This window comes from Coturnix japonica, chromosome 23 (genome assembly GCF_001577835.2).
Source record: "Coturnix japonica isolate 7356 chromosome 23, Coturnix japonica 2.1, whole genome shotgun sequence".
Classification (NCBI taxonomy): domain Eukaryota; kingdom Metazoa; phylum Chordata; class Aves; order Galliformes; family Phasianidae; genus Coturnix; species Coturnix japonica.
In genome coordinates this window covers 3,224,834-3,250,969 of record NC_029538.1, presented here as the reverse complement: position 1 = coordinate 3,250,969, position 26,136 = coordinate 3,224,834, and the positions used below count along the sequence as shown (strand labels likewise).

Here is a 26,136-nt window from a genome sequence, read left to right as displayed (position 1 = left end):
CAACTAAACTTAAACTTGGGTGCCAAATTCTATACCTTTTTTTCCTTGTTATGGAAATTTGATTCTGAAATCTGCTTTTGGAAGGAAAGCTTTTGTTGTTTCCTATGGAGGTCTGGATCCGACACTCCAAATCCATGGATTCCCAGATGGACACTGGGCAAAGATGTTGGGACAGTGGTATATATCCACATGCATGAGATGCTACCACTACCTGGAGAGCTGGGAGGGATGTGATGCATAGGAACACATATGTTTTCAATACAATGGCAGGAGGGTCAGAAAGCACACCTATACTTTATTGTAGAGTGGGAGAATAGAGAATAGAGTGGGAGAATAGAGGGGGGGGGGTGATACAACTGTGTCTAAAATAAGATTACCCATAGACGGCCCCATTTCCAAAGCAGAACTGTGTACAGAAGCTAACTTTCACCCTACACGGAGAAACAAACCAACCAGATAGAAGTCAGATGCTCCCTATAAATGTTTGTGGGTATTTAAATTTAGTAACTGATCTTAGTTTGGGCTTTCCCCATAAGTGAAGAATAACTATTTTCAAATTAAGTTAGTAGGAGGCAAAGCTGAAAATCAAAGCATGAGCTCTGCGTTTCCTGAAAACTTCATTTTAACAAGGTAGCTCCAGCTGCTAACTTGGTTTTATTGCATTCCTAAGAGACAGGTCTTCATGCAAGAACACTTTAAGAGCTCTGTTCCAAAAATAAAGGCACTCAGAGTTATTTTTACGGCTAGGTGTGTTATATCAGTTAGTCTCAGAACAAGCAATGCCTTCAATGCTGCTGTTACCTCCTGACCTCACTGGGCTGGAGCCCCGGTCCTCACACATCTATCTGTTCTTGCTTCCTGGAGCTGCGTGCTGGGGCAGCACTGAAACAACAGCCTCCAGTCTGCCTGGCTGCAGGTACCTGGCTCAGCAGTGCAGACTCCAAGGGATGGAAAGAGGAGGAGTGGCCTTCTCACCTGAGTGCTCTGAAGTTCAGCCCGTGGAGGCTAAACGCCCACCCTGTCTGTCTCCATGGTGGGATGCTTTGAACCTGCAGATTCTCCAGCAAACACAGGCTGAAGGGAGTCTCGCATCTACGAGGAATGACATCCTTGTTAACAACTGGGGATCTTGGCAGCCTTCCTGAGCTGCAACATACAGATCCTGAAACCAAACAAAACCCACAGTTGTATCCAATTAGAGCCCTCTGATGCAGAGGTTCATTTGTGCCATTCCAGAAGAGTGCAGACAAATGCAACTGATGACATGGCCTATCAGCCATAAGCCATTCCTGGAAATTAATTGCACCAAAACTTCAACGAGAACTTCTTTCACTCCATTTCAGTAAGAGACAGAGTTGGATCATGGCTTCCTTCAGTTAAGAAACCCCTCTCAGCACTCCCACTGCACTGTCATTAACCCAAAATACAGATAACAGAGAGCCGGGCTTTCAGGAGAGGCAGAAAGGCCACCACTGAACTGTTCTGAAGACCTTCCAAAATTTAAACCCATTTGTTTCTTATGCAGCTGTAAGACAGGCTGCCAGAGGACTACAGAAGGGCTGTATACCATCTGCACGTGTAAACACAATTTTGCAGCCACAAACACTGTGATTTACTGTTTTCTAATGATGAAACCTCAACGCCCAAGCAAAGATGGCACCCCAAGAAACACCTTACAGTCATCTTGTCTTTACTCACTTTGTGCCATATGTGACGAGCATAAGACCATACAGCTGTTCCCTATCAGGTTGTCTGCCCTCCCCTCTGGCTTTATGCTGCCATTTTATAGCAGAGAGGTTTCTTGTATCCTCTACATTGAAGTATAGCAGCTCAGGATCTAGCTCAAGCCATGGCAAAGGGACTGAATTCAGATTATGTCACTGTGCTTCAGAAGTGACAGTAACAAAGACTTGAGCACACATTCATTGAGAGGTCAGAACATTTTGGCCCATTCTTGTGTCACTGAAAGACTCAAGATGTTCATGGGAAGCAGTCATAAGCTCAGAGCACCCTCAGACAGCAAACCAAAGACAGACTATCAAGAGTGGTGACAATTACAGTACACACCAGCCAGCTGTGCGTGCAGTCAGGCAGCAAGCAGAAGCAAGCAGAAAAATGCAGCAGCTCACACTGAAGGAATGTCAACAGACATAAAAACTGAAGTCTCTTCCCTCCCATCAAAATGCTTCCTATAAAGCTGCAAGTCAAACAGCTTGGCAGCACACTCCAAACACAAGCAATACATCTTCACTTCTGCCACAGGCTCTTAGCTATCAGAAAAGGGACAGGTAGATGGATGAGAGCTTGCTATTATCTTTGTTCTTTGCTGCATCCCAACATACAACCTTGTTTGTCAGATGGATTTAGAGCTACAGCCTCCCCAGACACCAACAGTCAGCTGTCACAAAAGAGCTGGGAGGTAATCCAAGTAAATCTATCTAGACTCTGTCATCCCACAGCAGACACTCATCCTTTCCTTCAAATCAGAACTCAGTTATGCCTCTAGGGAAGGTGCAAGGGCTGAACACTCAGAGCAGGTGATAGCTAATAAAGTTCATCAAGGGTATTTCACTGGCCAGAACCTAAATACTGGGGATGTTTGAATTTAAATAAGCCAAATGTAAAAAGCAAATCTGGAGCTGAAAGAGCTGAAAGAGGAGTTTATGGACTAGAAACAAAGTTCTGGAAGTCAGATGAAATTTTGCACTGTGCTGTGCAAAGCAAAATAGATGCCTTATTCTGAAACAATACTGTGATGCAACCAACTGCACCAGAAGCACACTGACAAAACAAGCCAGTGACAGGTCATGGTGAGACAGAGCTGCTCGAGGATGGGAAATACTTTGCACGCAGAAGCATCTGTATCGAGACTGCTACTCAACCATTAGCTAAATAGACTTCATTCCTGGTTAGTCTGCCAAACCAGTATCTTCACTGCATCATCTGCTTTATCTTAAGCTGAAGCAGTTGGAGGAGGAGCCCATTTCTCACTTTCCTGGGAATGAGATGGCCAAGCAAAAAGCTCCCCAGCAGCAGAAATTTGACTCAGCAATTAAACTGCACTCTTGCACAAGGTCTATAGGGGATGCACAGAGCAGAAGCCACAAGAGCTCCTTTCAGAGCAGGCTGGAAGACAGGATCAGCACCAGCAAGCATTCCAGGGCCCTGAAGCAACGTTGGGCTTACAGACACAAAGAAGAATTGCCTCCCAGTCCCCACGGCCAGCAGATGCCTGAAACACCTGCCCTGTATGTGCTCAGAGCAGAAACTGCCTCGCTTTTCATTTGACAAACACTGATTTCATCAGTCACGACGCCCTGAAGCCATACCAAAGCCAAGTGGGTGACGTTATTTTTCATTTCAATTAAAACTGCATATTAAGTACCATTCCACAAAGAACTGCCAGCTGATGGGGAAGCACTGGCAGCAGCAGCAGCCCTGCACAATCAGCAGTCTTCAAAGGCTGCCGAACAGAGCTCTCTGCAGGTCGAGCAGTGCCCTCAGGTGGTCGAATGCATTCCTCGGGTTTGAAGCTTATTTTGTGCCCTCATCCTCCCCTCCAAGAAAAAAAAAGGGGGGGGGGGGGGGAGAGAGAAAGACAGAGACAGCAAACCACAGCTGTAACTTACTGCTAGAGTCACATATCCCATCATTTCTTTGGAGCATTACAGAGCATCATTTTCACTGCCAACATAAGATGAACCTAAAACAGACAGCAGCTGCTGGTGTAGATCAGGAGGTTTAACACACAATCTTAAAATACACCCTTATAGAAAGATTTCTTTTCGGCAACTGATTTTAACTTACACAGACACGTCTTTCTTATAAAGATACAATGCACTTCAAACTGTCCACATCAGAACTCAAGTATTTATGTACTTATTTAGGTACATATAACCTTCATAACCACACTTGCAAGCCAAATTTGTTCCTTGTTCCAGGAGGGATGAAAGCAAACACATTGCTAAGAAGGACAACATACAAACTACGTTTAATTCCTGATTGGACATCTTTTATTTAAAGGATGTTATCTAAAAATCTTTCCTATCAACCTGTTGTGCCTCACGTTACATTTATTTGCAGTGCGCTTCACCATTTGTTTGCAAGTCAGTCAGTTACAACATTCCTCTCAGCATACAAACCATCAGTGGGGGGGAAAAGGAATGACAGCTCCCATAGTTAAAGACAATTTCTTTCTATTGTCATGACCTGCTGAGCTCAACCTCCTCCTCAAACACTGTCCACCTCCACTTGAAAATGGAACAGTCCAAGCACTTCCTATAGATGTCACCTCATCCAGCCTCTAAACGCTGCCTCAAGTAATGTTCCTCTTAGTGGTTATCTCAGGATACACCACACGTTCATACATGCTGGTCAACATCAGTCCTGCCTGTTCTCCATTTGAAGCCTTGCCAGCAGTGCAGCTGTCACTAGTTGTCCTAAAACAGTGAGATCTTAAGAAAAGCATCTGAATTGGGGGGGAAAAAAAAACAACAATAAACTATTAATTACTACATTTTATCTGTAATCTGTCTCAGCAATAAATTATTGCTAAAATCATATGTATATATAAGTATATATAAAAGTAACTTCATAGACCAAGTGAAGCAGATTATCAAGTCCCTTATAAAAAAGCAAGAAAGAAAGCTGCTCCCAGCTGATATTGGAGTGCAACAGCTGGCATTTACCACCAAACTATGTACAAGATCTGTGAGCAGGTTGGTTGCAAAGAGCAAGGGCAGAGAGCATGGTCAGCCATTGCTACTGAGCCCAGCAGAACAAGCAACACGGGATGTAGGTGATAGGCAGAGGTTTTGTTTCCAGGGACAAGATATCAGCACAGGGTTCAAAGATACATTCTCTAGGTTCAAAATGTGGAGATTTACCTTGAATAGTGTCTTCCCCATAACGCTCCAAAATCCCCTCCCATGTCTGTGGGAGAGCTTCCATATCTGCCAGGCTATCACAGCTGATGAGCAGGAGGAACTGTTTGATCTCCAGGTACCTTCAAACCGCATAAGGACAACACAGACAAAAAGAGCAGCCAACAGGAGGAAGGATATCCACGAGGAAGGATACATATACCGATAGTAACGCTCCACATCCTGCAGTCCCTCCAGAACATCAGCCAACGATGGGCGGCTCGGCTCACGTCTCAGCACCTCGGTTAGGCCCAGCTCTGCCACCTGCTCCTCGTACAACCGCATCACAGCAGCTAAGCCGGCCCCAACTGCGTCCCTCACGGCGTGCAGCTCCTCCCTGCATGGCAGAACTCAGTTACACCCCACATCTCACACAGCAGCATGTCCAGCAGGTCAAAGGAGGTGATTTTCCCCCTCTACTCTGCCCTGGTGAGGCCTCATCTGGAATACTGTGTCCAGTTCTGGGCTCCCCAGTATAAAAAGACAGGGATCTCTTGGAAAGAGTCCACCACTAAGATGGTGAAGGGCCTGGAGCATCTCCCCTATGAGGAGAGACTAAGTGAACTGGGTCTGTTTAGCAGATCCAGACCCTTATAACCCCTATAATTCTGTGATTCCTCATCTCCACACCCGGCCCGGCCGCCTCCCCCTCACCTCCTCTCGTTCATCTCCTCCATCAGCGCCTCGGCCGCTCCGCGTTGTTTCCTCCACAGCCTCTCCTTCAGCTCGCTGTAGGCCCCTAACGGCGTTCCTCCCCACTCTAAACGCTGCGTAGCCCTCATCTGAGCCGCCAGCCCGGCCAGCGAGGCCAACAGCGGATTAAAAGCGGCTATAGAAGCCCTCCAGGCCTCATCCCATCGCCGAACTGAGGCCGCCCACACCCGCAGCTCAGCCGCCATTGCTACCATGGCCGCCATGTTGGCCGCTAAGCCGGAAGCTGTCGCTGTTTTATGCGTCATCACAACGCGCCGCGCTCTGATTGGCCTCATTGCTCTCATCTATCTATATATTCAATATATATCTATATATTCTGCCTTATATAATAATTCAAAGGCATCTTCCAGCCTTAACTGCAAGGGCAGCTTCCAGGTCTTAACTGCAGGTGGCAATAGTGTGAACTACTGAGCTGCCAGGACACCTGCTTTGCTATCTAAGATCCCCTGCTTTGCTATCTAAGATCCCCTGCTTTGCTATCTAAAGAATCCCCTGCCTTTTTGCTATCTAAAGATCCCCTGCTTTGCTATCAAGATCCAGCCTGGTTTGCTATCTAAGATCCCCTGCTTTGCTATTCTCTAAGATCCCCTGGCTTTGCTATCTAAGATCCCCTGTCTTTTGCTATCTAAGATCCCCTGCTTTGCTATCTAAGATCCCCTGCTTTGCTATCTAAGATCACCTGGTTGCTATCTAAGATCACCTGCTTTGCTATCTAAGATCACCTGCTTTGCTATCTAAGACCACCTGCTTTGCTATCTGCTGAATTCAGTGAGCATTCATTCATTCATTCAATCAAACAAACATTTTAGCTGTAAATAAAGCCATGAAACACTTGGGTACAGATACACAACCCTACATTCTGCTTTAAACATCGACTGGATTTAGATACAAATGCTTGGCTTGCCAAGAGAATTCTTCTCTTAATACCATTTTCTTTTAAAGGTTCCAATTATGATCCTTATGGCCAAGAATTAAATACTTGTCAGCCAATTCATCCTTCTATTTAATACCAAGATTTAACATAGTTACTAAGTAAATCCATGCATTCATGTTTTTCCTACTAAGAGTGGTAGTACTCTAGATTAGCATAGGATTTGTTCTGAATAATAAGGAGGCTTAATTGCTTCCTGAGATGTGAAGGTCTTGCACCTCTGCAAACTGACTGCCCAGCTCCTTGCCAGCAGATGGATACCTTTGGTTCCATGCTAAATACATGCTGTAATTTCAGTTACTGTGAATGCCACCCAGGGCTGAGAGCTGTGACTTTCTTGTAGGAGGAGTGGTTTGGGGAGTAATGGCCATGGTTTGCTTTTTAGCAAACTGAATGCTGCTGAATGCTGGTGTTCTTTAGATCAAGCCCATTGGCACGAACTAGAGTTCTTTCAGAAATAAGTCTTCTCTGTGACAAAGCAAGCTGAAGAAAGATGAGCTTGTGGTACTTCCAGCAGCACAGACCCTGCGGGGAGCAAGCAAGTAGCAGGGTGTGCCTGTTTCACCAGGCTGAAGTAGTGAATTACTACAGTCCTGCAGGGGAAATAACATTTGTTTTCCCTGGCTGGCTGAGCTCATGGAGTCTTCCAGCCAGGAGTTCCTGCATGCACCAAGTGGGTGCAGCAGCAAGCTGTGTGTGTGAGTCTGCCCGTGAGCCTCTGCTCGCACTGGGCATGAGAACTCCAAAGTTGAGCCTAAATTCATAATGAAAATGTGAAACTATTAATCTAGCGAAATAATGAGCAGAATAGGTGGCCAGCAAGGCACCTTCTCTGGGATGTGCTGACATTGAACTCCCTGTTCAATGGGACTGTGTTTGATAATGATCCTAATAGGTGGCTCTTCCAGGCAATTTGATAGATGTGCACTATCGAGCATTGTCAGAAATAGCTCCGTATACAAAGCAAGCATTTATCATCACGGACACCTTGCAGGTGGTCACTGATTCAATGACATTGTAAGAAATAAATAGATAACAATTCCCTGCTTGCCGATGGGAGAGATAATAGTTTAGAACAAATTAGAGTTGTCCCTAGGCAATGTTTTCATGGAGGAGTGTTTAGATTTCAAGGTGCAGGACAGCACGTGCAGCTCCTCCAGCCAACCTGTACGATGCCACTAAAACCCCCATGTTTGCTTTGGCATTGCTAAAAGAACAGAGGGGCCTTTATTACCTTTATTATTATGACCCTTTATTAGGGTGTCCATGTGGTGATGGGTTTGCTTTCCTCTCCCACCCCAGTGTGCTTTCCTATGCAGCTGACTTGCAGCGGGGATGTTACACCAGCTCTGATCTAACTTCCAGCAGAGTTCACAGCAGTTTTTAATGAGGCACAAAGATCTTTTCCATTAAGTTGTCTAGTCCATGGGCTGTCCTGACAGTTGTTCCTGGATCCCAGGCCCTGTGCTGCAACCCTGCTGCAGCAGGCTCCAGCCGGCACCGCTTGTCTGCTCATTGTGTTTGCTCTCTGCCTGCTTCCAGCCAAAGCTCTCTTCACTTTGGGCAGAGCCCTCCTGGAAGGGCCCAGCTGGTGTCCAGGGTCAGCTTCCAGCAACTCATTGGGACTACTGAAATGCTCACATATTCAATTGTGTTGGATTGCTTTACAGTGCAAAGTGGTGGTAGTCCAAGGATGAAGCATTAATCCAGATGTTCCCCCTTGATAAGGGGGCTGGCTGCTGAGTCTTGAGTTTGGCATTTAGTGTTAAGATGTGGGTGGTGGAGGGTGGGAGGTGAAAACAATTACTCAAATTAACAGGCTTGTAAGTGTTTCGCAATATAAGCTTCTGTAACTTTGCTCCTTTTTTCTTTTTCTTTTTTCTACTTAACTGGGAAAGATTTAACATTTAATTAACCTGACTGATATCATTTAGCAGTTGGGCACTCAATTAGGTAAAATATATTAATTAGAAGATTTAACTGATGGTGGCTTTCCCAGGCTGGCATCTGGCTGCATGGAAGCTGTGCTGTTCAATGATGAGCTGTGTCCCCTCTGCTCCGGACAGCATCTGCTGCAACGTGACATTCCCAGTGGGACCTTACAGCCTTTTATCTGATCCTGTGTCATGTGCCACAGGCTACAGGGACTCAAAACAAATCAAACAACGTTGTTTGTCATGGATTTAACAGCAGCTTTCTTTTTCTCTAATTGATTTTACCGCAGGGTTCTGGATGAATGTTGGAGGTATCTGCAGAGAAGAGCTTTGCTGTAATGCCTGCTCATCTCCTGTATGTGTGTGTGCTCAGGGGCAGGGTTGTTGCTCATGTACAGGAGCCCCTTTGCAGAAGCATGTTCAGGAGAGATGCCTATTTCCCTCTTAACTGATGGCAAAGCCATGTTCCTCCTGTAGGTTCCTCTTATGGGTGACCAAAAGTGGCTTGGCAGGTGCTTCTTCTCCACCTGAGATTACAGAAACCAACAGCCTGATGGTACAGATGAACCTCTAGAATGCTGCACTGCTCTGTGTGAGGTCCTGAGGTGTGCTGCACTCTGTCCCATCACTGTTATACTCCCACACAAGGAGGATGGCAGCTGGTCATAGCCCATCTCTCTGGGCGATGCTGCCTGCAGCTGGCTGGCAGAACAACAAGAGCTTCGCCCTGCCTGGCTCCAAAGTGTCAAAACACTTCAAAGGAGAAAGGGAGAGGCCAACTGCCCAAACAGACTAAGTTCTCTGAAAAGGGAATTGTGAGCATAGATTCTCTCCAGCTTCAAAACTGTCCTTGTGGAGCAAGGAGAGAGCTGGGTGCTCGAGCTGGGTGTGCTGAGCCCCCTCCAGCAAGACACACGCTTGTGATGCTATATTGCAAATCCATTCTTGGAACATAAATCAAGTATTTCCTTCTGTGTAGGAAGAGAGGCAATCATGAGACAGGCTGGGTTTCTGCTTTTATAACCTCACAACAGCAAGTTTGAGCTGTCAAGAGTTCCAAATAAGTATATCCAATTTATTCATAGATGGTAGCCTTTTTAAAGGCAGGACTTCTTTCACAGCTGTGCTGCAAATCAGATCCACATTGTCCAGTGAATCTCATTTACTGTAAGATAATACGAAAAGCTGATGTGGCTGGACTTCACTGTGGAATTGCAGGGTGCCACTGCTCTGCTGTCACATCTGAGCTGGGGGAAAGCATTAATGTCCTCTTAAAATACAGTGGTGGAAAAGAGAGCTTACGGGGTGCGGACTTCAGTGCAATTTTGTTCCTGGCTCTGATCAGAGTGGGGATGAAATTCTCTCTATCCCAGAAAGCTGGTGCCCATAAGCCATGTAGCTTCACCCATCCCTCGCCCAGAAGCATTATTACACTGAAAAATGGGATTAGGCAGAATCACTAATTTGAACATCACACAAAGGCACCAAAATCTCAGGCACCCTCCCCGCCTCTCCAGGGAAAGATTTACTGCCTGCAACAGTGTAATTAATCTAATTTCCATTAATAAGGATGAGACGGTTAATAGGAAAGTCATGTCCTCAAAGTTGGTTGCCGCCTGTAAGCCTGGCTGGACCCAGGAAAGCAGCCAGGACAGAGCTGTGCCCATCTGCATGGATGGTGAAGATGCTCTCACGGCGTCGTTGTCTGTTGTATTGCCTGTGTTGTACTGCCTCGCAGCAACTGGCTGAGAGCAGCTTTCCAGGGAAAAATCAATATTTACTAGTTATGGGTCAATCTTCCTTATAAAGTACAAAGCCTGCTGATTTTGCACAGTTCAGGGCTGCACTGAGCTGGGAAGCCGGCGTTTTTTTTGTACACAATTTGAACTTAATTCCTTTGCTGTGAAGTAGCAAGTGGAAACGTTAATAAGATCTCAGCTGCTGTTGTAGCCCTGCTCTGCCTGTGGGCTCAGTGCTATGAACACAGCTGTGTCCCAGCACTGGTCGGGGGAGGTGGGGGGGATGCAGTTGTGTCCAGGCACAAGGATGATGGAAAAGGATAATTTGTCCTTGTCCTGCATCACTCCTGTAAATAGCATCCGGGGGTTTGTGCCTCTCCTGCCCACCATCCCTCTGTTGTCTCTGCCTCCCCTCTGCATCCAGCTCCTGTGGCATTCAGCCACTGCAGGGCTGTCCCCTTCTGCAAGGGGCCTCAATTCACCTTCAACAAGAACACTAAGAGAGTTTCAGTGTGATGAACATCAGCTAATGATAACGTCTGCGAGCAGCGAGTGGATTTCTTCCCATTGCTACAGCACACATTAAAGCTGGAGGCGTACCTCATTCCGTTCCATCATCCTCAGTGTGCAAACAACCAGGGAAGAGCTGGTTTGCTACCATCCCTTTTTGCCTCTCCCTGCTGTCAGGTGGCTTTGACTCATCTGTGCACTGAAGGCTGGAGCTGGAACAAGAGTAGGGTTCATGTTTCCTAAGTGCTGGGGCTCTCTGAGAAAGCACATGGCTTATGGGAAACAGAATAGGAGAATGGCTGGAGAAGGAGATGAGAAGCTGCTGGGCACTGGGCAGGACTTAGTTTAGCTGTCCTGCTTTTTCCTTCCCTCTATACATGTAGGAAAAGCTGGTGGATGTCCCTGTGTGCTACGGCACAATGTCCTGACAAAACATCATGAGTTTTCTTCCCAGTTCCCCACAGATTGTTCCATGTAAGAACCCAGCAGCGGGATGTGGGGGACAGTGAGTGATGACTGTCAGTGTGCAGCTCAGTCTCCCTCTGCTGCCACGCACCGCAGTGAGGGGACGGTGGGAGAAAGGCATGGAGAGGGCTCTGCTTCAGAAGGAAAGCTTATTTCCCACTGAGGGTGACCTTGTGGCCCAGGAGCCTGGGAAGCCGAATCCTGATGGCACTTGATTGATGGGATCTGAGGAGTCGTTCTCCCTCAATGTCAGTCAGCCTGCCTCTGCTGACTGCAAATGAAGGCACGAGAAATTGGACGGTAATCAATGCCAGATGGAAAGTGCAATTGAAAATGCCTTCTGTCTGGAGCCTGTGGCCCTGGAGGAGAGCTCGGCCAGGGCAGCGCTCAGCACTCAGCTCATGTACACTCAAAAAAGCTCCTGCTTTCCCTTTCCCTTTTTGTTGTTCAATTATCACACACGAAGACGACAAGAGATGCATCTCCATAGGAACCCACTGGGCCAAGAAACTGCTTGCCCAGCACTGCCAGCCCTGAGTCCTGCCAGCTCCGAGCAGCTCTTGCAGATAAGGAAGGAGATGCTGTTATCCCACCAGGCAGCACAGAGCTGAAAAGCAATAGCTTTGCACTTTGCAGAGAACAGAGAGAAACCCTCCCAGGAGCAATCAGTGACCACAGGGAGCAGAGCTGCTCAGGGAAGCACCTGAGTGCTGAGCATCCCAAGGGGACTGAACAGAGGAAGGGATTTCTGTGCGTTGAATTGCAACAGAACATCACCTGCATGTGGTATGGGATTGTACTTCTTTCTGGGATCAGGGCTTCAGACATGGGGGAAAACCCATGGAAAGCTGTTGCTCTTAAAAAAACCCACAGGAATCTGTGTTTCCTAGGGAAAACAGGGCATTTTTTCAGAGGAATTTAGCGATTTAACTTGTCTCAGAGAGAAAGAGACAGGGGTGTAGCGTGTGTCAGCAGAAAAATAGTGCTGTAAGTGATGCTATTCAAGCACTGCATTTGAAATGCTTGTTAAAATTAAAGGCCCACATTAGTTTGTTATAGGGAATTGCCTCGGGCACGTTCAAATGCATTAGCTCCTGGAGCTCTGCTGATGGAAAAGGCCATCAGAGAGTGTCAGCGCCATGAAATGCATTAGAGGTGCCTGATGGGATGGGGACTGGGGCTGTCAGGAGTAGGGCTCCTCCCAGCCTTGCAGATTCCTCATCATTAATAAAGAGCCCTTTGCACGGCAGGGATGTAAGAAGCTTCCAGAGAAGGAAAACCTGCAAGATAACAGGAGCACAACCCCTCCATCATGGCCAGCATATGGTAAAGCCAAAAAATACACTAAGGGAATATCAGGTAGGAAGGAGAAGCCACGAAGAGGCAGCAAAATGGGGCTGCAGGAGGATTATCCCATAGATGCGTGGAGCCATTTGGCTGCAGCTGGGTTCTTCCAGTTCAGCATTTCATCATTAGAAGAGCTGAACCATAAATTGCTTTGGAATATATGAGTTTCCCAGCATGTGGATTAGTTCGATCCCAGGGGCAGAGGCAGCTCAGCCCATACAGGGCAGTGCTGGCAGTCACAGGGTCTACTTGCACCAATGAACCCATGTACCAGTCGGGCAGCAAACCTCTTGTAGGGTGGAATTAATGCTGAAAAGCAGCAAGAGGGGTTCTGGCATGCGGTAAACAAAGTTGTTTAATGGTGTGATTAGGAAATGGTGTGATTAACAGGAACACAACACCCGCCAGTGCTGGGAATGCCCCATGTGTGTGCAGCCCTGCTCAGGAGAAGCAAGAGCAGAAGAGAGGAAGGAAGATGCTTCCCACTGGGGCCACCTCATTGCCCCTGGAAGGACACATCCCAGCCCCACACCAGCACACAGCAACAAGGCTCTGCTTATTTGCTATAAATAAAAGCCCTTGCAAGATAGAACCAATTTCCTTTTCCCCTTGGGACAATGCCAACTGATAGCAATCCCATTATTTTTGGCAAATAACACCCCTGGCGGTTTCTTGCATGTTTGAGGAAGCAGGCGTCTTGCTGAGAATGAATTACAGGTTCACTTTCTCATCAGATATCCTGCTCACCTTAGAAACAAGGAGACCAATGGCAAAGGGAGGAAACTTCGGAGACAAAGTGCTTTGCTAATGGCCCACGTTAATTGCCGATTCTTTGGAGCCGGGCTCATTGGAGCCTACAGCTCGCTCCACATAATAACATCTCCCTCCTTCGTCCTCACCCATCTGGCACTTGCCATCTGCTCTCCACAACACTCCCTGCCTTAACCAAAGCCTTGCATGGAGGAAGTTTCTTTGTGCAGAATGTTGGAGCCTCAGGCAGGGCACTGCTGGCTGCAGGGGTAGGGCAGCATGGGCAGGACAAGCACTGCAATCAGTGCAGGAGGTGCTATGGGCACAGCTGAGGGTTTCATGAACTGATTGTTGTAAGGCTACAGGGAAGGTCTCAGCTTCTCTCCCCCAGCTCCATTTGCTAATGACCTGGCTTTACCTTCTCACCCCTTTTTCTGGCTGAGCCTTGATACTGGAGTCAGAATGTTCTTGCTCTTTGTATCTATTATGGCCCTAAAAAAATAAACAACAGTTTTCTTCGGTTACAAGTAGAAATACTGTTTCAAACACAGAACCACTGCATTTCTTCTGCTTCCCAAAACCTCCTCACGCAGACAATATTCTCTCCCTCTTTGGAGGCTGAAATTATTTGCTACAGTCATAATTTCCTTTCAGCTCCAGAGATTACATATGACTATTTCTCTGTGGGTATTCAGTAGCAACACTCCCGTGACCACAGCAGAGCTTTGAGGTGTTTCCTTTCCTGGTGGAGCAGCTATAATCCATTCTGGGCCAACTCCTGCGTGACCGTGGGCTGTGGCAGGGCTCCCTCCTTGTGGCTTAAAGCAGTGCCCGAAGGCACAGCTCTGCAGCTCAGCAGCAATGAGATGCTCAGTGGAGAACCACTGGGGCTTGGGACACGGCCACGCACAGAAGGGAAGGGATGTGAATGCAAACAGCAGGGACGGACCCAGCCCTGCCATCCAGCCCTACCCCTCCACGGGAGCCCTCCGAGCCCCAACAAGCAGAGAAGCGGCTCGTGATGGTTTTAATCAGCCCGTGCAGTAAAAGGAAATCAGTCATGTTAAAGGAGAATCGTAAAACAGCTTTGAAAACCACAGAGCCGTGCAGAAGTGTTCAGCTTTGTTTGTTTAGGGCCCAGCCATTTTACAGTGCAATAAACCTCCCCGCACATAGGCTGGGAGCATAAATCCTGCTCCAGCTCTCCTTGGTGTGCTGCCTAAAGGCATGGCAATGGAGCTGACACCAGGAGCTGGGGCACTGTGTCTTTATGTCCTTGGGTTCTCCCAGCCAGCCTGCCTGGATTTATTTTAGCCCAGCAGACAACTCCACGCTCCTGGGACGTGACAGATGTTACGAGCGTCACACTCCCTGCAACACTCATTTTAATGCTCAGCTTCTCCAGCTTTGGTGATTTTCCACTTTGTCACCATTCTCCAGGTTATGTAGCTTCCTTTTCTTGCTCTCAACTCAGGCCTAAAAAGAGCATCGTGGCTCCTCAGCTGCTCTGATGATCATCCACTGCTTCCAGCAAGGCTTCCTGCACTGCTGTAAGCTCTGCACCCATGGGTCCTTGCCCTGAGCTGAGGGCTCAGAGCTCTCCATCTCCTCATGGTGGATGACAAATGGCACGTGAGGATGTTGTGGGGAACGTGTTCACGCAGTGATAGAGATGTAGTGAATTAAAGGCTGGCAAAATGGATGTGGGGCTGCTGTAATGAATGCGTGCGTGTTGTGAGGATTAGGACACGGGTGTGATGAATGTTGTCTATCAGCTGTGATAAAAAGCCCATCATCCTCAATACGTATTTTGGAAAACTAATTTAAGGCTGAGAGAGATTATTAAAAATGAGGAGAGGAAATTGTCTAGGATAAATTTCGAGTCCCTTGGTGGGTGTGAAGTGAAAATAGTGCCTGTGGGGTGAAGGGGATGGCTGTGGGCTGCACCATGCACTATAAGAGGATGGGGCTGAGTGGGGCAGAGGGTCCTGGCATTACATGCAGGGACTGTGCCCACCACCAACCTGCCCAACACTGACCTCAGCATCCCAAAGTTCCCATCCTGAATCTTGGAATGTTTTGTAGCTGAACAAAGCAGATGTGAAGTGCTGTGAATATTGTTCCCTTTGGAGAAGTCTCCTGCAAAGGGAGGGCTATGCTAGAGGCACTGAGGAGTGGAGCCCCCACTGGGTTTCTGAAGCCAGGGCTGTCCCACATACCCCTTGGTAGGAGCTCCTGCCCCATTGATCAGACCAACCTGCGGTTCCGTCCATCTGAAGGGCTGAGTTTTGCTCTTGACTCTTCCCGGTCTTTCATTTAATCTCGCTGTGGTGTTCACTATGACAAGATCATTAGAAACCAAGTTAATGTTGCAGAGCTCTTCCTCCCGAGCAGTGTGTAACCACGCAGACGATGCCTGCAAGACAAGAGACTTAATTGTGTTCTGTCGGTATCCAGGGGGATGTCAGCCCGTCGAATTTAAAGCCAGGCAGGATGGGGGTGGGAAACACACCTCCATTACTCACCCAGGTTGAATGAGGTTTCAGTTTTATTATCTCCTGAAATAGCCAGTGCCTGGGAGGTGCTGATTGAAGCCATTTGAAAACATGACAACATCCTTGGGACAATAGGTGTCTAATCTAATGAAGCCAGAATGCATTAGCTAAGAGCTGCGTAAAGCGAAGAAAATGCAATTAAAGCATTCCTGAGGACAGATGTCGACCTACGTAGGGGACACTGATATGAGGACGTCGGCAGAAGTCTAATGAAAATAAATGATCTGTTTGAAGCATTCCTCAAATCAATAATGGAGCCTGAGGCACCATCGCTCTGCCCCATTCCCCTCCGGTGATGCCTGCCCTGGTTGAGGTCGGGTTGGGGACAGTGCACTGGGTGACAGGGGCTGTGGGCAGGGCTCCCCAGTACCCTGTTCCCCTCCTCCCCCCTCTCCCCACCTGAACCTTTCCATCAAAACATCCATTTGTTTCCCAGCTCTGCCTGCAGGATCCCCCCTTAAGGACCAAACCAGAGAGGAGCACACAGCCATCTCCCAGTGCAGACGTCCATGCACCAAGCTGCAGTTCCACCATCAGTAGCATCGACTTCTTGTTGTGCTTTGTATTTTAGGCTCCCAGACTGTCTCTGACTGATTTCCTTTCAGCCTCAGCTCTTCGCTGACAAGGGAACCCTGACAACATTTTGATGTGAGCCCATCCATCTCACTGTCTGTCTCCGTACCGGTGTAAAACCACCATGCACCTGCTGCAGTCTCTCCCATGTTGTCTGCTGCCAGCAGAGCCCAGCAGTGCCTCACACCCACTGTGATCCTGCACCCCTCCACCAAGTGGGACTCTTGAATGAAGGTTTGTTTTCTCCTTTTCTCATCACTCATGTTGAGCTTTGGGCAAAAGAAAATAGGCAGAAAGCAGGAGTAGAGACTGCCAGGCTTTGCAGCATTTCTACAACAGGATTCCAGGCTCTGTGCAGGAGCAGACTGTGGAAGGACCATCTGCTGTCACCTCCTAATCCCACCATCCGGCACCCTGCCCGCTCCCTGCCTGCACCCTAACCCTAGCCCTGCCTGCTCCCTTCTGCTCTGGGGCTGCAGGGGACGATGCTCAGTGCCTGAAGAGGCACAGGGAGTGCTGCTACCACCACCCCGAGTGTTTCAATAAATGGGAAGGGAGGAAATGTTCCTTCCCCCCATTATTCAACATGGGTTGTGTTTCACTCCCTCTCTCTCTGCTATACTGGAGCTGTGTCAAGGATGTGGGTTTTCCCGTTGTACTTCTATCACGCACTTAGATAGAGACACCTTCCTCTCCAGACTCCTACCCCTGTTATAAATAGTAATTAAAAACACCCACTTCTGTAGCTCTCATCAAATCACGATCCCTTGGCAAGAGTTTTAACTGACAGCCACGAGTTTATTTCGAGGCCCAAGTTGTATTTTTGGGAGCTTGATTCATTGTGCCACACCACCTCTGGCTGCAGTGCTGTGCTCCCTTACACTCATGTTCCCTGCAGGATGAACTGATGGGAGGACTATAAGGAACCACATTGCACAGCACTGGGGGGCAACATGCAAGGAGATGTGTCTGCCTGAAGAGAGCAAAGCCAGAATGGCTGCATCAGGACCCCTGGTTATGAAGTGATGGAGATGGAATAACCCCGAGATGCTGTTCCAATCACAAGAACCACTGTAATAATTCTGTTTCTCCTGCAAAGCTGCCTTACGTCTTCACTTCATTTGACTTTGCCCAGAAGCAGTTTGAGACCCCAAGTCTGCTCCTCCCCACAGACACACAGCATCACCCATTTCCATACCACTCACCCAGGGAGCTCCTATTTACAGTCTCAAACAGCATCCAATTGCCATCACCCCAGAGCACCTACCTCTCACAAAAAGCATTTTCATTGCCCTGTTCCTCTTTTCCTCTCCTGTTGGTTAATAGAATTCACTTTAAAATATTTAACAGCATAAACCCCCACTGCTGAATGCCATTCCTGTGGCTGCCGCGTCTCAGTGTGTGTTCCCATAGCTCTGCCCTGGCTCCTGGCTGCACACTTTTGCTTTGTTGCAGGCCAGCATTGCCCTGGGGTGGTGCTCAATGCCCTGCAAATGCAAAAGCCCCAGTGATGCCCCAGCACTGCCCTGTACACCCAGCCCACAGACACAGCATTCCCCCAGGGAGAGCATCAACCAGAACAGACCTCATTACAGAGAACATGCTCACAGAATAACCTGAATTGCACAGTTCTAAATCCTTACCCAAATGCGCGAGGTTTCTCCGAAGCAGGTCTTTGTAACAGATGATCTAGGGCTCTAGAGGGGATAAGATGCTGCTGCTTTATTTCAGCTCCATTATGGAATTTAAATACTGTGCAAGTTAATGGAGATGTTTATGCCTGCACATAAAGCAGCGAGCTGTGCTCCATCCTGCTGTGCAGTGACAGCAGCTCACTCCCTGCTGCCAGGGCTGGGGGGAGCAGAGCCATGCAGCCCCAGGCACGGGGGGGTGAGTTGGGGGCCTCTCCTTGCAAAGCTCCATGTCTGGGGGAAAATATTAAATTCACCATTTGCAAAGTATGAATTAATGACCATCCGTGCTTAGCAGCACCCGCAAGCCTCGGGTGGAAGCATCACTAATGAATGCCTTTGCTCAGCTGTCACCAATTCCTCGCTCTTCGTGCAGCTTCCCTCGTCTAATGAACATTTGATTCGGTGTGATACACACATGCATGCACCCACAAGGGTCCCTCCAGGATGGCTCAGTTCTTCTGCAGATAGGTTTGAAACAGGAACTCCCTGGGCTGTCCCAGGAGGTGCCAGCACTGGTGCCCTTCGTGGTCCCAGTTGGTCCCTTGCCCTCAGAGGACGGCTGTGTCTGAGAGAGCCAGTGATGCTGTGGCACCACTGCTGGCATAGGGAGCTGCTGTAAAGATACTGCAAACCTCCCTGAGCCCATGCAGAGCAACCAGGTGCACCCACCTCGATGGCATTTAATTTCCACAGAAGCAACCGAGCCCTCCTTACCCCACATTTTGTTCCTCTTCTTCCTCTATTTACCATCTGATATGTCCCCCCAGCTTGCAGCAAGCAGTTGGAGGAGGACATATGTCCTGTGTAGCCCCCACCGCACATGTGCTGTGCTTCCAAACACTGCACCAAGCTGAAAGGCCACGCTGGGGACACGACTGCTGGCATCCCATGGGCTCCTGTTTTCAGGGCTCGTTGAGTGGCAGATAGTTGGAACGCAGCAAAGAGCAAGGCAGGCAAAGGGCCAGTGCTGATCCCTGAGGTGCAGCCATGCAGCAGAGCCCAGGGATGGAGCTGCACCCCCTGACCCCGTTCTGCTGCTTTTGTTTGTGCCCATCAGCTGTGGGACCCGCAACCCCTGCGCCGAGCGATAACGGCTTCGCTTTGTCTGATGCTGAAGGTGCTTGTCAACCTCAGCGAGATAAAAAGGCCAAACACATTTATAATTGTGTAATTAAATGGCTCCTGTGCCTTCCAGGCGTCTCGCGCAGCTGGGCAGATGGTTCAGCGCCAGCACTGACAGGCTGATGGCAATTCACTGGGATGCATGGCCAGCTCCTGCTGTGGCTCAGCCGGGTGGCACCACTGTCCCCATGGGGTCACATCTCTTTGCTGTGTCCCTGATCAAGCCCCAAAATGAGGGAGAGGAGCTGTGGGTCCCTGCAGGTTCTGATCTATGCTGTGTGGCTCAAGCACTGTGCTTTCATCCCATGGCTTCAGTCAGTGTCACTAAGTGGGCTTTGCTAGGAAACAGGGAGGAAAAGGCTGGGGCTGATGCTAAACGAAGTCCTGAGCAGCTGAACAGAACATTAACAGTTCTCTCTTAGACTTGCTTAACAAGACTCCACCAACTGTGAGGTTAATACATTAACAGTGCATTTTCTATGTTTGCAATTAGCAGAACAGAGCACGGGAGCTGGAAGTGCTGCAGGGAGGAGGTGGGCACAGGGAGCTCCTGCTTAAAGCAAACCCCAGAGCTGTGGGATATGCATCCCATGTTCAGGCAATGCCCAGAGCTGCTCCCTTGTTCTCAAGGCCCAGGCTCCAGCCATGGCACACAGCAGCCCCAGAGCCTAGGAGTTATCACAAGGAGGGATGGTGCATCCGTTCCTGAGACACTTCAAGTGACAGATCACTGATTATGATGATAGATGGCACCGGTTCTTCCTGATAATTAGCAGTTGTTCATATTTAAATTAAACTCTCCCTCCAGAGCCAGGTCTTTTCAAATGTCACCTAGGCATGGCTCTCCCCTGCCTTCCCCAGCCCCTTTCTAAGGCTGCTTTGCCACCCTCAGGAGGGAGCAGAAGGTAATGGTGGTCCAAAGGGAGGCAGGACACAAGGCAGACAGCAAGGTGACAGATGCTGCTGTCCTTGGAGAGCAGGGACATGATGTTCCAGATGTTTTCCAGAGCTTCCTCAAAGACACTGTGTGTGTCAGAGGCTGATACATGCATTGCTGGATACACAGACACATGCACAGCTGCAGCCCAGGCTGGAAACTCCCCCTCAAACCTCCAAGGACTGGGATTAGATCATGAGACGTTTGCTTGGGTCTGTAGTGCAGAAAATATTCAGCCCACTCAGCTCCACCAGCAGAGAATGGGGGGAGGAGAGGGGAAGAAAGGAGCAGAAGCTTCAATGTCAGCCTGTGCAATCCATCATTGCAGCAGGGCAGGCATAAAGCAGGTAGCAATAAGTCATGCAGACAGAGCTTCCAGCTCAGAGCAGGACATGCTGACACCACGCACTGCAAATGTGTGACCCAATAAGCCCAGAAGTCTGCCTCCTTCCATAGGCAACACATAGACCTGGCACTGGAGGTGCCTCAGGGGGTGATGAAGTCCCCTAGCCCTGCTGTACATCCCTACTGGAAGCATCCTACCCCACCCCAGCAGCATGATGGCACCCAAACCCCATCCCTACCAGGAAAGTCACCAATAAAAGGGGAAAACAACACACACGGAGCCCCAAGGAGGCAGCACTACAGGTAAAGCCTGAGCAAAAAGCACCTCTGATGGCTGCGTTGTGATCCACTCTTCATAGCCCTGCTTCAGAGCTCTAATTATTTCTTTATAGTGCCAATATAGCCCTGGCCGGGCTCCTAGTGAAGACTGGCTGAATTAATTGATCGACAGAAGGCAAATAGACTTCACCCGGTTTAAGCACCCATTCAGTTCCCTTTTTGGAGCAGCTGTCACTGCTGTCAGCGCACTGCAACGAGGCTTTGTACACACTCCTCAGCATTAAGCAGCCTAAGAAAAAGAGAAGGAATGGGAACTGCAGAATTAGACACACTGAATTATTTCACAATGTTACTATTTGTGCAGTGTTTGCATTTAACACGCTGGCCATACACTGCTTGCCTTTCCCTAATTAAACAATTTATCACATGCCTTGAGTGCAGGAACTCAGTGGTGCTTTCCCTTTGCTCCCTGGGGTGTGTGGAGGGGGGATCCCTACCAGCCCTAAGGCCTCTCCCTCCTCAAAACACACCAGCTGCACTCATGAAACATGATTTTTCCCCTTATGGAAATAGAAAAAGCAAGAAAGCACCAATGCACTTCTTCACCCCCTGCAGAACAAGCAGGAGCTCACTTGCTATTTAATAAAACAGGGCATCATTTTACACTTGGCTATTGCTTAAGCTCTGCATGACCTGGCACCCCTGCTGGCACTACCTTTAACATCAGGATACCTGAAATAACCCACACAGACAAACCAGGACAGAATTAGTATTGTTTTTACTTCAGTATTTAGGCATCTCATTATTGCAATCTTCAAACATAGTTCAATAAATACAAAATTAACAAAAAATGTCAATAGATCTTTATTACCATCTATTATTGTTATTATTATTCCAAACCAACAGTGATTCCCTGGAGATGTCTGACTATAGCTCAAACATTGAATGTACACAGTGTCCCTTATGATCTTATATATCACATTTGTTTCAAGCTTATAAAAATATATATCGACTTCTCAAGTATGTATTTACAGTATATAACACGTGGTTAATGACTATCAAAAAGCAGCTGGAGGTGAACCAACGTGATCTGGACTGACTCTGAGTCCCATAGGGGAGCACTGCTGGGAGCTGCCCTTATGCCCAGGGGGAAGGCAGAGCTCAGCATGGGAGGGGAGAATTTGGAAAGAGGAATTTCTCCATGATGTGAAGAGAACTCCCAAGGAGAGGCTGTGCTGTGCCTCTTCTCCCTGGCCAAGAGGAACATCTAGTGGAGACACCCTCCTTAGGAGTACAGGGAACAGTGCAGCAATAGGAGGCTGCATGAGAACAGAACGTGCTGGGAACAAGGAAGGGAACACAACCCCAAGAGCCATGAGTGCATGTGGGGCTGATGCTGCTCAGGGTCCAGGGATGCCAAACCTGGTGACCTGCTGTATGAGTTCAGCAGAAACATAAAGATACAAACCCAAAACACGCATCAGCTCAGGCAGGTCACCAAGTGCTGCTTTCTAACCCTTCTCCAGCCCAGTCACCTGGTGCAAATGGTGGGCTGAGCTCTGCCCTGTGCCCTCCTGAGCACCAGCATGATGTGTTAGGGCAGCTCTGCCCACTCTGCATGGATGGGCTGAGAGCATCTCCTCCCGAAGCATTTCCCTTGGTTGAGCAGCTGCACAACAGCATTGCTAATTAATTTAATTATAAGGCATTGAATGCTTCCCCAAAGAGGAGGTAGGGAGAGGGCACGAGTTAATTTTAAAATCGTAGCAACAATTTATAACTTAATCTGCTCAACTGATTATCTTCAGGGCTGAGAGAGCTTAGTCCCAGGTGTGTGCCATGAAGCACACTAGGGACCACAATGGCAAGCACCTGCCCTGGCCACAGCATGATGCTGTCAGGGAGAAACAGCTCCAAAACACCACATCCCTCAACCACAGGAAGCCAGGACAGTAATTAAACATGGAATTTCTATGGGGAACAGTCAGAGAATGCAGCACAGGAGCTGGATTCTGCAGGGGAAATGCTCAAGAAGTGATTGAAAAATGGTCTCATTTTTAATTGGAGTACTCCAGCACAGAGCCAGAATGCAAGTGCTCAGCCATGTGGATTAAGGGGCTTTGTGAACTCACTGCTGGGGAAGGACGAGGACAAGGACTTCCACTTCCTCACCCCAACATCCCCCTCTGCCTCTGCAGGGAATTCAGTCAGTGCACCGGAGCTCACTAAGTCTGACTGTCGCTTTTGTCAGCATTGCCTTTGGTTGTAGGTTCTTAAACGACAAATAAAACCCAGGAGCATTCCCAAGGAATCACATTTAATCTGTCAGAAAGGGAACTTCGCTCTCTCATCCACTTTTTGCCAAGAATTCATCGCTCTCAGGCACTTCTGTGCATGCATCCCTATACCTGACCTTGCTCACCAGGCACACAGGGACCTACGATGTCATTGCACAGACATGGGGACACTTGTGCAGGAGCACCCAGCTGCTCCAAGGAGATGTGAGCACCCATAGACTCCATGCACAGCTGTGGGCAGAACCTTCAGCTCCTCAGCCTCCATCAGTGGGTCAAATGGGTGTTAAAACAATCAGGGCACCTCTCCACTCACTTCTCTGGTTGCTGATTGCTGTTCATATTGCCATAGTTCCATTCCTTTTTGCTAGCCTCACTTCCTCACCATTGCACTTGAGATGCTCAAAGCCCTCAGCACCTTCATAGAATCATACAATTGTTAAGGGTCAAAAAGACCACTAAGATCATGTCAGTCTTCCTGCACATCACTGACTGCAGATAAAACCTTCTGTGTGCTCATAGCCAGCAGTTTTCCAGACCATGGTGCCCACCATAGCACCCCCATCACCCTGCAGCCACCCCCCCACACAGGAGAGACAGGAGAGGGAGATGCAGGATCAGAAATCACGTTGGTTCAGCTCCCTGCCCGGAGAACCCTTAATATACTTTCTCTATAGATAAAATGTAAACATAACGAGCATACAAATTGCACTTGATCCTCGGGATCTGGCATTTCTACCAAATGAAGGTTTCGGTTCACAATTATTACTCTCCTGGGTGTGACAATGCAGGATGCTGGACCCAACAACGGCAAAACCTAAAGGCAAATTAATACAGTAAACAAAAACAAACCGGACCAAATGATATCAAGGAATGCTGTCCAAACTGCAGGAGGAGAGCACGGAGAGCTGGTGGCAGCTCACTGCAGCTCTGCCTGCAAATGGCAAGGCAATAAAAAAAGAAGTATACTTAGGCAGCACCTTCTTGACTCTGCTTGTTGGTGTTCAGCCAAAGAGCTTTGATCTTCAATGCAATCACATTGAAACAGCTGAACAATGTTAAATGTAGTCCTGAGCACTCACAGCCCTGGTCTGAGCAGCCAGGCCAGAAGGCTCTGAGGGCACAGCACTGAAGGAACCCACCAGGAATGGGGCTTTGCTGGATCCTTAGATCAACTGTGAAGCCTGTGGGGCCAGAACAGATGTGACCACATCCTGGGCAGGTAGATGCCCTGCAGTTTACTGCCTTTTAAATGCACCCCCTCAACACAGGTTAGCTGCAGAAGATCTGAATCCTATGCATACAGATTCCCAACTGCACTGTGAACACCTTCCATGGCATGTATTCCTTTTGTAAATCTTTGTCTTTCATCATTAATAATTCACTCGCAATACGTACAGATGATAATAAAAGGCCTACAAAGCTCTGTGTGAGGCTACAAAGACCCATTTAATTAACTAACTTCAAAGAAACCTCGTATTGTTAAGCAGATGCTATTTATGCCTTCTGTCACAGATCGGGCCTGTAGCAGAAATGCCAGTGCTCTGTTTCTATCTGCAGGATGGGTACCACATCCAGCTGTACCCATCCTCTTTCCCAATGGTTATTTCCATACCACTGCCCTGAGCCATTGTAACAGCACTGGGACTGCAAAGCAAGTGTAGCTGCTGGCAGACCTCACAGGGTCTGTGTTAGTGCTGGGAGTGATCAGACCCCTCCACTTTTTCAGACTCCTAAAGGTGTTTCCTACCTGCAACCATGGGCACACCTCGCTCCCATTACCCTCCTGGATCTCCCAGTGCCATCATGCTCCCCCACTTCCAGCAAGGATACAGGATACCTGCAAGACTTTGTGCAGGGCGAGATGCAGGGAAAAGGGGCTAAAGGAGCACCAGCTGATTTACCATCAGCCCTACAAGGAGCAACAGGTTCCTGCCCACTGCTGCTCTGCAATTCCATCCCTTGGTGGACTCATAAGGAGAAACGATGGACCAGGACCTGCACAAAAGGCAGCAAAGGGTGAAAGCATCAGCAAGGCAACCCAAGGCTTCTCCGCTTGCCCCCTCTTGGCTGTAGCTCTCTTCATCAAAGCCTTCCATTCTCTCCTCTGAAACTGCCTTGTCAAGAGCACCTTCCAAACACTCAGCACTGCACTTTGGCGGGGAACATTTGTTTCCATTCACTGACAGTGGTGTCAGGATTCAGCAAGGTGACTCTGAGCGGAAGGGACGTGGCTGGGACAGAGCTTCCCTTCCAGCGTGCCAGATGGGCAAAGTCACCTTCCTGAAGCTGGGCGTGAGCCTCTAAAAATAAAAGCAATAAAAGCTCCTGGTGGGGTTGGTAGAAAGATGTCAGCCTGTATAAAAATACATGTGGATTTCATCAGTAGGATGCTAGATAGGAAAAATGCTGTCAGCTCTGGATGAAGACAGCACAGAAATGGTCATCCACCCTGTTAACCTAGTTACCATGTGAAATGGTGTCGTTGCAGTTTGACTCAACTTACAGAGCAGCAATAGGGAGAACCACAGCCACCCAAGCACAATCTGCCTGGGAACGTGACTTCCCCAGCACAGGGGATGGCACACCCTGCCCTCTTGCCATGTGGAATGACCCATCTGGCAGCACAGCAGCCCACCAGACCCCATATCCCACCCAAAAACTGCAAGGCTTCTGAGATTTGGTCCAACATGGGCCAGCACCTCCTTCTGCTCCGCTGGTTCATGCTCCACATCACACCTGCACACCCCGGCCATGCATCTGGATCACCTGGGCCCGTAGGGTCTGGATGCCACTCAGGATGGTCTTCTGGTGCTCCACCTGAGTGATCCCCAGGCTCAGGACGTCTCTGTAAAATACACCCCATGTTCAGGGGAACGACCTTAACCTCAGCCTCCTGTCCTGGCTGCTCTCCATCAATTGGCAGAATGAATTTCATTGTATTTTTTCATTTCATTTCATTGAATTTCATTGAATGTGTATGGACCAGGTAACACGCTACTCCTGCCAGAAATTATGGGTTAAA

The 26,136-nt window shown here is 48.5% G+C and overlaps 2 protein-coding genes across 7 annotated transcripts in view; both read right to left on the bottom strand.

Moving 5' to 3' along the window:
• C23H1orf109 (chromosome 23 C1orf109 homolog) overlaps positions 1 to 5,896 on the bottom strand; it is a 36,208-nt gene extending 30,312 nt beyond the window's left edge. For 3 of the 6 annotated variants that reach the window (XR_004309528.1, XR_004309526.1, XR_004309527.1), the window contains exons 1-2: positions 5,577 to 5,896; positions 4,887 to 5,259 (exon numbers count right to left, since the gene is read on the bottom strand). Coding sequence is in view for 2 of the 6 variants with exons in the window: in XM_015883671.2 (XP_015739157.2) it covers positions 4,316 to 4,468; positions 4,887 to 5,259; positions 5,577 to 5,881 (831 nt within the window). In the remaining 4 variants the exon portion in view is untranslated. Of the gene's footprint in view, positions 1 to 3,990; positions 4,469 to 4,886; positions 5,260 to 5,576 lie in introns of those variants that run through there. The other 3 variants (XM_015883675.2, XR_004309529.1, XM_015883671.2) reach the window with 3 other exon arrangements.
• A 15,769-nt stretch (positions 5,897 to 21,665) lies between these two features.
• EPHA10 (EPH receptor A10) overlaps positions 21,666 to 26,136 on the bottom strand; it is a 30,309-nt gene continuing 25,838 nt past the window's right edge. The window contains exon 17 of the mRNA XM_015883729.2: positions 21,666 to 25,959. Coding sequence (XP_015739215.1) covers positions 25,845 to 25,959 — 115 coding nt within the window. The 3' untranslated portion in view covers positions 21,666 to 25,844. The remainder of the gene's footprint in view (positions 25,960 to 26,136) is intronic.